The sequence below is a fragment of the Barbus barbus genome (assembly GCF_936440315.1).
Source record: "Barbus barbus genome assembly, chromosome: 32".
Classification (NCBI taxonomy): domain Eukaryota; kingdom Metazoa; phylum Chordata; class Actinopteri; order Cypriniformes; family Cyprinidae; genus Barbus; species Barbus barbus.
This window is the reverse complement of record NC_136760.1, coordinates 29,256,317-29,268,309: the sequence shown is the minus strand read 5'-3', so window position 1 is coordinate 29,268,309 and position 11,993 is coordinate 29,256,317. Positions and strand designations below refer to the sequence as shown.

General features: G+C 41.1%; 1 protein-coding gene across 2 annotated transcripts; it reads left to right on the top strand.

Moving 5' to 3' along the window:
- Nucleotides 1–367: 367 nt before the first annotated feature.
- LOC306852261 (cadherin-related family member 1a-like) lies at nucleotides 368–11,892 on the top strand. Of its 2 annotated transcripts, none has more exons than XM_079388974.1 (17): nucleotides 368–520; nucleotides 979–1,074; nucleotides 2,058–2,203; nucleotides 2,326–2,376; nucleotides 3,279–3,368; nucleotides 3,451–3,537; nucleotides 4,176–4,292; nucleotides 4,465–4,608; nucleotides 4,872–4,950; nucleotides 5,066–5,166; nucleotides 5,267–5,467; nucleotides 5,907–6,059; nucleotides 6,153–6,317; nucleotides 6,470–6,537; nucleotides 7,466–7,694; nucleotides 7,935–8,189; nucleotides 10,116–11,892. In XM_079388974.1, exons 1-17 carry the CDS (start codon nucleotides 376–378, stop codon nucleotides 10,686–10,688), a joined length of 2,700 nt encoding a protein of 899 aa, XP_079245100.1. In that variant the 5' UTR covers nucleotides 368–375; the 3' UTR covers nucleotides 10,689–11,892. The 2 variants fall into 2 exon arrangements, with proteins under 2 accessions (XP_079245100.1, XP_079245101.1); XM_079388975.1 differs by having other exon boundaries at nucleotides 380–520; nucleotides 4,140–4,292.
- The last annotated feature ends 101 nt before the right edge of the window (nucleotides 11,893–11,993 follow it).

Genomic DNA, 11,993 nt, shown 5'->3' with positions numbered 1-11,993 from the left:
CTCAAATAAAATAGATCAGTGACAGGTGTGCTTCATCAGGAGCTGATGCAAATTTAGATTTTATAGGAAAACGATGGATGTATTGAAGGTTCTGTCATTCCATTTCATTTAGTTCTGAATCTACAGAACCCTCGGTTCTATGTCCAGGTTACAGCAGTCTGCTGCTGAATGATAACCTTGCATGTTAAGTTTGAAAATAAAGACATGGCACTGTGTTTTGAACTCCTAAATGAACACACTTTCTGTCAAATAGAATTTTTCATTGCGTTTCCACCTGTGTCCCTTCACTCCTGTGGGTCGGCGGTGTTGTTCTGGGTCTGTTTGAGTCATGAGCTGCAGAGGGTTGAGTCACAGGATTACTGAAGCTGCGCTCAGATGCCTTTAAAGACGTCTTCAGACGAGCAGCAGCTGCAGCGCTCTCCATATGATCCTTCAGTGTCTGTACACTTCTTCTGCAGGATGAAGAGTATGAGGAAAAAACAGACTGTAATTCTTCTCGTCTCACTGTGCATGTCTATGGGTGAGTTACTGGCTGTTTTACTGATTAGAGACGAGTCTGTATTCTGTGTGTAATCAGCGTCAAACTGTGATTGTCTCAATAATCCTTTAAGTATAATGGAAAGACTGAGCGAGTGTTTGCAGGAGAGCGGAGCTGTGCTTTGGAAATTAGCTACTTTGTGCTTTAAAATACACTTTTATCTTAAATCATTAGAATTTGTAGTAGAACTATTGTTTTATTTTTGGAGCAGTTATCTAAAATTCAGTGACATTCATTTACTGAGACTGAATTTCAGTTCAGTTGGTCCAGATGATTTTTATGCCAATGGTTTCACTCAAAATCGCATCACAGCCCACACTTTACTTACCACATTATCTGTGATTTTGTGTGTGTGAACATCATGAGGTTTAGTACTTGAAATGCTTGATGTGCATTTCCATGTCATTTGATGCTGAGTTTTTACTATTTGTCTTTTTCAGGGCAATCTGACTTTGCACCATATTTCTATGATAATGGGGCTGGAAGCAGCAATGGAAACATGGCGCTATTCAGCATCGCTGAAGACACATCCATTGGTTAACATTAACTTCTATGATAACATGCTGTCAGATAGGGAGGAATAACAGACAATATGATAAAAGAACATCACACTATGTGCTTACTGTATAAAGCACAGACTGAATGTGTCTGATCAAAGGACACAGATATAATAAGCCTAGTGACTGATCCTGTTGAATACATATTTGTTGTGTGCAAAAATTAGGGGAAATCGTGGCCTAATGGTTAGAGAGTCGGACTGGGTTTGAGTCTCGGGCCGGCAGGGATTGTAGGTGGGGGGAGTGAATGTCCAGCGCTCTCTCCACCCTCAATACCACGACTGAGGTGCCCTTGAGCAAGACACCGAACCCCCAACTGCCCCCCGGGCGCCGCAGCATAAATGGCTGCCCACTGCTCCGGGTGTGTGTTCACGGTGTGTGTGTGTGTTCACTGCTGTGTGTGTGTGTTCACTGCTGTGTGTGTGTTCACTGCTGTGTGTGTGTGTGTGTTCACTGCTGTGTGTGTGTGTGTGTTCACTGCTGTGTGTGTGTGTGTGTGTGTGTGTGTGTGTGTTCACTGCTGTGTGTGTGTGTGTGTGTGTGTGTGTGTGTGTGTGTGTGTGTTGTTCACTGCTGTGTGTATGCACTTTGGATGGGTTAAATGCAGAGCACAAATTCCAAGTATGGGTCACCATACTTGGCAGTATGTCACTTCACTTAAATTAATTAGATTTTTATAAAATCAAATATTCAGCTAATTATGATGTAATATGAGTGACAAGGAATTGTTGGCTTTAGTGTTCTAGGATTTTCTCGATAGTGATGAGCACATTTTAATGTTAGATGAATTGCTAGGAGGTCTATATCTGTTTATGGTGGATATGATCCTGCTTGTACTACATTTAACAAATATGATAATATTTGCTACTAAGATACTTTATCGTAGAAAATAATGTCTTTAAGATAATAAACACACATAGTTCACCTGAGATCATGTGTAATTTGGACTTGTTCTTCCACAGGGACTCATGTTTACACACTGAACGGCTCTGACCCCGAAGGAGATCTAGTGGCCTACGGTATGACCTTTGATAAGAGCTCCAAAGAGTACTTCAGCGTCGAGCCCAAATCAGGGAACGTAACTCTCATCCAAACACTGGACAGAGAGGTGAGAGTATAAATGACATTACAAGGGTTCAATCCTGACACAATATGAGGACATAATTCTGGAAAATAAACCATGAAGTCAGACGCATCTGTGTTAATAATTAACTCGTTTTGCTTGTTAAGGTTCAGGATGAGATCGTTGCATTTGTGATCATCACAGATGGGAGAAATAAGGTGAAAAACATGTTTCCGTTAAGCTTTGATCACAGGATTATTTCTTAAAGCTGAAGTGTGTCATTGTTTGTCAATTCAGCTAGTTTGTGTTGTGTAAGTCAGTCACTCCTGAAGAGAGAAACGCACAGATCAATCAGCTTCTGACTGAAAGGACAGCATCGCTGTGATGTTTGCCATCAAAGAACCACGATTTAAGAGCAGCACAGTTTCTCTGATGATGAAACAGCAGTTTCACAGACAACAACCACCCTCAGTTTAGATAAAGCTCAGACATCCAGCATTTTATAATCGTAAATCACCTTAATGTTATGTCATGTTTATTAAAATAAAACTGAAAAAAAAATAGAACCCCAGTTCATTTTTGTTTTGTTTTTAGTATAATTATTGTAGGAGAAATATGGTAACACTTTAGAATAGGGAACACTTATTCACTATTAACTACGACTTTTCCCTCAATAAATTCCTAATTTGCTGCTTATTAATAGTTAGTAAGGTAGTGGTTATGTTTAGGTATTGGGTTGAATTAGGGATGTAGAATAAGGTCATGTAGAACAAGGCATTAATATGTGCTTAATTACTACTAATAAATGGCTAATATTCTAGTATAATAAGCAACTAGTTAAGAGACCCTAAAATAAAGTGTTATCAGAAATATATTGTTGCCTGTTTTAGGATTTTGATTAATATACTGGGGCCAAAATTACACACTTCACCTTTAAGAAATAGTAATGCTAGCCTTTGACAACTGATTTCATAAATATTATATTGTTTCTTAATTATTATTTAGCCCCATAGTCCTCTGTTTTGAATGTGTAGTCCCACTGTTGAATGTGTTTTAATGTCCATTTATGGTGTATGTGCTATTGGTAAAGTCAGATTTACTTTATATCTCACTTCTCCAGGTTGTAGAAAATGTTCGAGTGTTTATAACAGATGCTAATGATGAAAAGCCTGAGTTTCTGAATCTGCCACTCATAGTGGACGTCCCCGAGGTGAGGATGAGAAGCGGTTTGGAAATGAAGAGATCAGTGTCATCATGAATTGTTGTTGAAGTAGTTGTGGTGTGTGTTGAAGGACGCGGCTTCGGGCGGCAGCATCTACAGAGTCCAGGCCATCGACAGAGACCTCGGGTCCGGAGGAAGTGTCACCTACTACCTGCAGGTCAGACAAAACCACTTCTTGTGGAGTCACACTTTTAATTATTTAGTCTCTCCTCAAGGGAGCAAGATAATAATCAGTGAGGATATCTGAATCTCTAATGGCAGCATTAAATCTGTGTGAGGCTCAGTTTGTAGAACAGATCGTGACACAAAAGCACCATCAGAAAATGTGCTGCTACTGGATTAAATTTCAATTACATTTAGACAGGTTGAGGGCTTAGCCTGGCTTACCTCTGCGCTCGGCCACGTCGCATTCGTTAGCGCTCGACGCATGAGGCGTCTGAGGTCAGCGGAGCATCCGGCCGAGAAAAAAACTTGACAATAATCTATAATTTCTCATCATTTCTGACATAATTACTATAGATGCCGTTTTCAGAACTCACGCTGATTGAAAATACACTTCTACAAAAATCAAATTTCCAAACCACAGGACCATTTAAAGATGGACTCATGAAAGAAATGATGACCAGTGATGCCATCTAAGATACGCCTAATATGTTTGATCTTAAAGTCTTGATGTCTGAAAGAAACAAGTATTAGTCAACTGTCTGTGTCTGTTTGTCATTTTGGCTTTGTGTTTGAGAGATGCATCATATATTTCAGGAATCACATCTTCATCAGTTGTCATTTCGTTTGCAGTCGACGCCCAGCACTAAGTTCACCATCGACGGTCACAGCGGAGTTCTGCGCATCAGACCCGGAGAATCGCTGGACTACGAGCTCTCCAGGACTCATTTTGTTTCTGTGGTTGCAAAGGTGAACAACAGACTCAACCGTGTGAAATCCCCACTGTTCTCTGAGATAGACGAGCTTGTTTGTGTTGATCTTTCGTAAAGGCATCTATCTTGTAACAGTGAAGTTCAAAGATGAGAATATTTCCTCATGAATCAGTAAGTACCAGATCGTCAGTGCTGTGTGTCTGTTTCAGGATGGTGGTGGTAAATATCATGGCAAATACCAGGTCATGACCTCCACGGCCATCATAACCATCAATGTCCTCGATACCCAGGATTATCCTCCAGTGTTTGTTGGTACTCCGTATTTTGGATTTGTGTATGAAGTCTCCGTACCAGTAAGTGCGATGTTATTTCATATCTAAAATCCTGAAATAAATAGAACTAAACATTTCAGCTCAAGTAAAACCTTCATTGTGCTTGTGTTCAATCATTTTTCAAGAGATTTTCATTTAAAAGAGTCACATTAAACCAAAAAAACAACTTATTCTACTCATTGTAACTAGTTAGTGATAAATGAGTGCTAGGCTCCAATGTATTTGACTGTATTGACTGACTGAGGATGCTCTGATGATGATCTGTTTGTGTGTTTTGTGTGCAGGGTTCGGAGATATTCACTGTTTTTGCCACAGACGGCGACCAGAACAACCCCAACGCCATCAATTACTCCATTCTGAGCGGTCCGCTGCATTATCACTTCAGTGCTCATTCTAATTTGTGAACTCTAGAGATAAACAGTCATAGTTTATCAAATACTTCCACTAGTAATATCTCCTGTCTCTTCTGTTCTCAAAGGCAGCGACGGCTTCTTCAGCATCAACAGCACGAGCGGCTGTATCATCCTGACATCGTTCCCTGTGCAGCTGAGGAACGAGTTATATGAGTTAAAAGTCAAGGTTGTCTATATTTATGATTTGAATATTGTTACAGCTTGAGTAAGTATTTCTAATTAGCATCACACATGGCCTAATAAGACTTCTTTTATTGTAAATCAAGGCTGCAGAGGTTGGACCCGACAGGTTTTCTGACTACAGCGTGACCACGGTCACTGTTCGTGTGGTGGATCTCAACAACCACCCGCCCACATTCTACGGCGAGAACGGCCCGCAGAACCGCTTCGAGCTGACCATGTACGAGCATCCGCCAGAAGGAGAGATTCTCCGCGGCCTGAAGATCACGGTCAACGACTCGGACCAGGTGTGCAGTCAACGGCCGCGCATTAAACTGCTGCTTTCATCGGATGCATACACCCGGAGTTAACAATCAGAGCGAGAGGGGTGTATTTCATTTATATCAAATGAATGACGTTAAGCTATAAATACTAAAAGTGAGAGAATTAAATTGCAGGTCAACAGAAGAACAAGGCAGTAGTGCTGTATTGCTTTCAGTCCTTCATATTTCACATACAAGCCACAAAGACGGCGATTCACAACACATTATGGCACAGTGATTAAGAATAAAGTTGTTGACATCTGCCATACAAATTATTTGCTGTTTTTGCCTGTTTTCTATGCAATAAATAAACACTTTTATTAGAAATAGCACTTTGTTATATTAAGGAGCTTTTTTTGTGAATGTTTTAAGTGTTTTTTCTCCATGAATGTCCATATTCTCTGAATCTCTGGTTCTGGTGCAGGGAGCAAACGCTAAGTTCCGGCTGCTGTTGGTGGGACCCTCTCGCGTTCTCCGTGTGGTTCCTCAGACGGTTCTCAATGAAGCTCAAGTCACCATCATTGTGGAAAACTCGACTGCCATCGACTATGAAAAATACCAGTTCTTAACATTCAAGGTCTGATCCTGATCTTTTATTTTGATCATACTGACAGTAGGTTATCTCTAAGCTGAATGTTTTATCCTGAGAAGTGTGTGTGATGTTTTTCAGCTGTTAGCGGTGGAGATCGACACTCCCGAGCGCTTCAGTGCCACCGCGGATATCGTGATCAATCTTTTGGACACAAACGACAACATTCCAAAGTTCTCCTCTGAGTTTTACATCGCCAGGATCCCTGAGAATTCCCCAGGAGGCTCCAACGTCGTCTCAGTGACCGTGAGCAGCTTGAAATTATGCTTAACAGTAAAGAATGAGCTTTCTGAAACCAGTAATCTTGCAGCTCTGGGTCTAATGTTGGACGGTCTGGTGTGTTTGGATGTTTTCTGTGTCTGTGTTTTAGCACTGATGTGTATCTGGTGTTTTTCCAGGCGACAGACCCTGATTCAGGGCTTTGGGGGGAAGTGAAATATTCCATCTACGGCTCTGGCGCTGATCTGTGAGTAGTACAGACATCAGTATTGAACATTACTGGCTTTGAATCAGTGTTTCTTCCACGGCTCTTATGCTGCGCCATATTCAGAGGTCCAATAATGGAGATCAAATTTTGTTCAGTCATCTGTTTGGATTAAGCTTTAATTAACAATGGACATCACTCTGCAAATAACAGCTTGATATTTTTGCAAGTAAAAGATATCTTAATGGGTAATTGAGCTCAAACAGAACGGGACCAATCTCAATGTCTGTGATTTTAACTGGATGGTGCGTGACATTTTCACATTAGTTCTTTCAGTCATCTGCTTGAGTTTAGGGTGAGAGCTCAACTTCAGCAAAAGTGGCACAGATGACCTCCCGCTAGTCTGTATCTGGACGCTTCGCTTGTTTTTATAAGGCCAGTAAAGGACAAAACATCTTACAGACAGACTCCAGCGAGGGAGCTGGCTAATCTGTAATGGGATTGGAGAAGTATAAATAGCTTCTCCACACCCGCGAGTGAGTCAGGGCCCAATTAGCGAGCGATTTGACAGCTGGAGGTAGAACACATATGGGTAATGTAAAACCTGTAAATTTATGCCTTGATTCTTCCCTAATGCAGGAGGCAAATTATAATGGTGTGAAAAATAGCAGTTTTCTGGCTGACTGTTAATTTTCACATGCAGAGAGTCACACTGACAAGAATAAAGCAGCCGATTAAAATGCAGACTTGATGACAAGCTCTTAAAATCAGGCACACAGCCATGTGTTTATTTTGATCTTAAAACGGCCATTGAACAGAGTAACTGTAAACCATCATTAAGATCCAGTGCAGGGTTTGTTCATCTCAATGTTTGGACACTTCTCAAACTAGAAGCATAAGTTCAACAACATCTGTGATATCAACTACATCATTGTTCTGAATTCAATCTTGTGATTTTTGTCTGTTTCAGGTTTCTCATTCACTCCACGTCCGGCATCATTTACACGCAGCCCTGGGCCTCTTTAGACGCTGAAGTCAAGTCAAAATATAATTTCTATGTGAAAGCTGAAGACACTGAGGGCAAATACAGCCTCACAGAGGTCTTTGTCACAGTACTAGATCAAAATGACCACCCACCAGAGTTTAATCAGAACTTCCTGGAGAAGACCATGATCATTGGGGCACCAGTGAAAATAGAGGTTTGTGTTCTCCAACAAAACTGTTATTTTGTGGACAGCCATCTGTCTTAGGTCCCAGTAGATTAGACCAATAATCAAAAGCCAAATCTCGCATTGAGCCTGATGGCATGAAGTCCCATGATCCCACAACCAGCTTAAAGTCCTGCATCTGTGAGCAAATCTGACTCAACTATATTCTCACTGATGCTGTGATTGTGAATATTATGATATTATTGGAACCTGATTGCGGTTTGTTTTCAGGCTGTGGATGAGGACGCAGAGGAACCCAATAACCTGATTGAATATTCCATCATGGAAGCCGATCCAGACAACATCTTTGACATTAACACCTCCACAGGAGAGATTAAGCTCAAACCGTACATCAAGTCTATGGAGATCGTGCAGAACATCACCAAACAGAAAGACTGCCGGTGGTCTGTGGTGGTCCAGGCTCGGGATCGAGGCTCTCCATCCTTCAGCACAACAGCAGTCGTGAAAATCGACATCATGGAGGCGGTGAGACATTTATACGTCAGGGGTCACTGTGTGCGCTGCAGGATCAAAGCAGCTTTTAATGAGCATTTTTTGTTTGTTTGGGGAGAATACCATGCTACTACCATGGTAAATGTCCAAAAAACACAAGTACTTTGAATTATGATGTGAATTCTTTGGTATAAAAATTTGGAGCTTATATACAGTAGATCAAAGTAACATAGTATTTCATAGTTCATCCACAGTACTTTTTCATCCATGTAGTCATGATTTAATAGTATATCACTGTGGTTTATGTGGAAAAGAAATTAAAGTTGGGGTAAGTTATTTCTAGTAGCAAATGTTGATATTTGAAATCACCAAAATGGGTGGTGATGGCGCAGTGGATAAGACACATGCCTTTGGTGTGAGAGACCCGGGTTTGAATCCACTGTGAGACACCAATGTGTCCCTGAGCAAGACACTTAACCCCTAGTTGCTCCAGAGGCGTGCGACCTCTGACATATATAGCAATTGTAAGTCGCTTTGGATAAAAGCGTCAGCTAAATGAATAAATGTAAATGTAAAATGTAAATAAAACAAAGACGCTCCAACCCCAAAAGGGTCTCGCCCCTATTTTGATAGCTCCGCCCCACACATACGTAATGTTACGCAACCCAGGCAACGACTGGTTCTGTGAAACAAAGCAAAACCGATGTTACTCACCTATCGAGAAGAAACAAAGCAACCTTGGCATCCGATCACAGGCCTTCCTCTCCTTGAGTTCTCTCCAGCGCTGGAAAGCTGATCCGATATTTACATGGGTCCTACTTATTGTAACACCGTGTCTACACCGGAGGCGAGCGGCGCGGCAAAATACTATAGAACTCATTATAACCACTAATAATGCTGTCTACACTGGATCCCGACAGTAAACTGCTGCCACGTTCTATTTATGACATATTGACACAAATTTCAAATTATTTTTAACGGTCGCTTTGTCGCGTCCAGTGTAGACAGACTTTAGCTGTTGTGGTGTGGCATCCGGTCTCATGGTGCGTTCACACCAGACGCGAATGAAGCGTTTGTCGGGCGTAGCGCGTGATTCGCGCGAATCGTGCAAATTGAAAAATCTGAATTTTGGCGGCTATTCGCTAACCAATCAGGAGCTTGCTCTAGTAGTGACGTGATTACGAGCGGAGGCAGAAATCCGAAACAACAATAGAGAACAAAATCATCGTCCTGTATGTGGATACCCGGAGCTGTACCATAGACCAAAGATTACCTGTTAGATTTACCCAAAACTAATTATATCTTATGTTTATCCACTACAGAGACATCAGAGCCAGCGGCAAATGTCAGAAGGACTAGCCGAGGTTATCCTCCTCTCTTCGGGATACATGAACACAAGCTCGTAACACCAAGTCTCAGTCATTGTTCAAATAAGTACAAGCTAGTAAGGGAGGGAGAGAAAGATAGAGTTGTTTTTTTTTAGTTTAGGATGAAGTCAAGTACTGCCGAAAGAGATGAGTTTTCAGTTGTTGCTTGAAGATTGACAGGGATCCAGCATTCGGGATAGGGGTGGGAAGATACACGCGTCCAGTGTTTCCATAGCACATAAAGTGCAACTACCCTCTCAACAAAATCCATGTCAGCCATTTTGCAATGAGACTGGTGCTGTCTGGCTGAAGCCCCTCCCATGACGCAAATTTGCGTCTGTTTTTTTTTTACGCGCGAATGAAGCGAGTAAACTCAAAATGTTCAAGCGTCCAACTACACGCGAATAGCGCAATTTATTCGCGCAAGTCGCGTCTGGTGTGAATGCACTGTAAGCCGCCTTCTTCTTGGCTACAAGTTTGTTTTGGTACTCAGCCCCGAGTCGTTTTCTAAAGCGTTTTAGAAAAAATACATACCTCACCTTTAAAGCTAATTGTGTGCTAATTATTTATACGTTTTGTGTGTGTTTTTCAGAATCGTCTCAAAGGGCCCATGGCTGATTTTCTAATGCAAAGCCGAGACAATCCAATGAAAGCTCTAGGCTTGGCCATCAGCATCATTACCGTGATGGTTTTGGTGACAGTTATGATCTCAACCATCATCTACTTTCGCAACACAAAGTCCAACAGGATCACACCGGCACGCTGCATCATACGCAGGAGGCCCAAAGAGCCACGCCGCTGGACCTTCAGGCCGCGGTTTGGACGGAGCGACCAGAGCTTTGGAAAGTTCTTTGCTGATGATGACACGAGCGAAATCCACAGCAGCCCCAGAGCCAAGCCGCCTCCCCCCAGCGCTCCGGTGCTCCCGCCTCTGCCTCCGGTTCACTCCCGGCCGAGCGAGTGGCTGCGGTCAGTGCCTACGGTGTCCGGCTCCCTGGCCTCCAGAAACACCAGCTCCAGCTGTAGGACCAGCAAAAGCACAGACGGCCTCCAGAGATCTGGCCAAAACAAAGACAGCAGTGGCATCAACTCAGCTCTAGTGTCTGAGCTTAAAATGAGAATAGAACAGAAAATCAATGAGGCAAATCAAGGCTATTATTACTGACACGCTGACCGATGTGAGCAGCAGTGTTTTATGGACTGTTGGACATTTGATGTTACAAACAGTTCTGAGAAGAACTGAGAAGAATGCGTCTTTTTTTTTTGTGAAAGTGTTTTTAAAGTGGCCATCTGGTTTATCTAAAGTGTTTCTGTTTTTCAACATGCCGTACAGTCATTTAAGATCTGGCTGGTATTCTTACAAGAAACAATACCTTAAAAATGCTAAGTAACTTGCCAATGCTGGTCTATGCACATACTGTGTGTGTTTGTAAACAGAAAGCAGCTACTTGGATGCTGTTTATTTCAGTAATGTACACCTCAAGCTTGCTGTGCTTCTTAGACCAGTTTTACACATCAGTTCTAGATCTGCAAAAGTGAAGCAAACTCCACTGTAATCTCATGATTAGCACCATACCGCCATCTTTAGGTTTCCTTCTATTTAGACTGAATCTAATTATTAATACGTCAAAATTTAGACAAATTTGTAACAACCCTTTCTGATTTCTATAGATTATTTATGTGACTATTGCATGCACTTCATGCCCTACTGTGAGATTGTATTTCTTCAGCTTTTGCCTTGAGGATCTTTGGTAAAAGTCTGCAGACTGTTTGGACATCGGACTCTCATTTGTAGTTATTGCTGTCAAACCTTTTTTTATTATTATTGTTTTATAAAGAGTTTTTCACTGATATTTTGAATGTTTATTAATTTTCCAGTACATTTTCTGAGAAAGAGAGCAGATGAACATCCATGTGCTGTTTGTTGTAGGGCATATCTGAATGTCCATTGTGTTTATCATGAATAATATCAAGTTGCTATAACTGAATTTAGAAATAAAACATTTTTAAAGTGTTATCTAAAGAATTTAAAAGAGACTGTTGTCATTTTCCTACTATTCAATTTTTGTTGTTACATTTACATTAACTAATTTACCAAACATTTTTATTGAAAGCGACTTGAGGTAAAACCAGCGATTTATAACAGAAAAGCAAGAATATTTGCAGAGCTGCAATACTAGTATAATCAGAGCTTCCTACTGAATTTTTTTTTACATTGTTAAATAATAATATAAGTTGTAATTGTATTTGGAATCTAACTCAGATTCCTAAAACTGTAGTACATTATATCTTGAGAAGTGTTTTGCCATCAATATTTCACATCTCGTTTTAGGTCCGCTTTACAAAAAAATTAAATGATGACTCCCACTAACCTTCAATGTTTGACATTTCATAACATTTAAAACAATGCACATACAAGAAAACCCTCCCACTGAAAATGGAAGAAAACTAAAGTGCAATCAGTGTTTGC

Bases quoted from the DNA above. Each gene is read 5' to 3' on its own strand.
- LOC306852261 (XM_079388974.1), top strand. From the start codon at position 376: ATGCCTTTAAAGACGTCTTCAGACGAGCAGCAGCTGCAGCGCTCTCCA. The intron at 5,468-5,906 runs GTGTGCAGTCAA...GTTCTGGTGCAG, and splicing joins CGGTCAACGACTCGGACCAG to GGAGCAAACGCTAAGTTCCG. The intron at 7,695-7,934 runs GTTTGTGTTCTC...GTTTGTTTTCAG, and splicing joins GGGCACCAGTGAAAATAGAG to GCTGTGGATGAGGACGCAGA.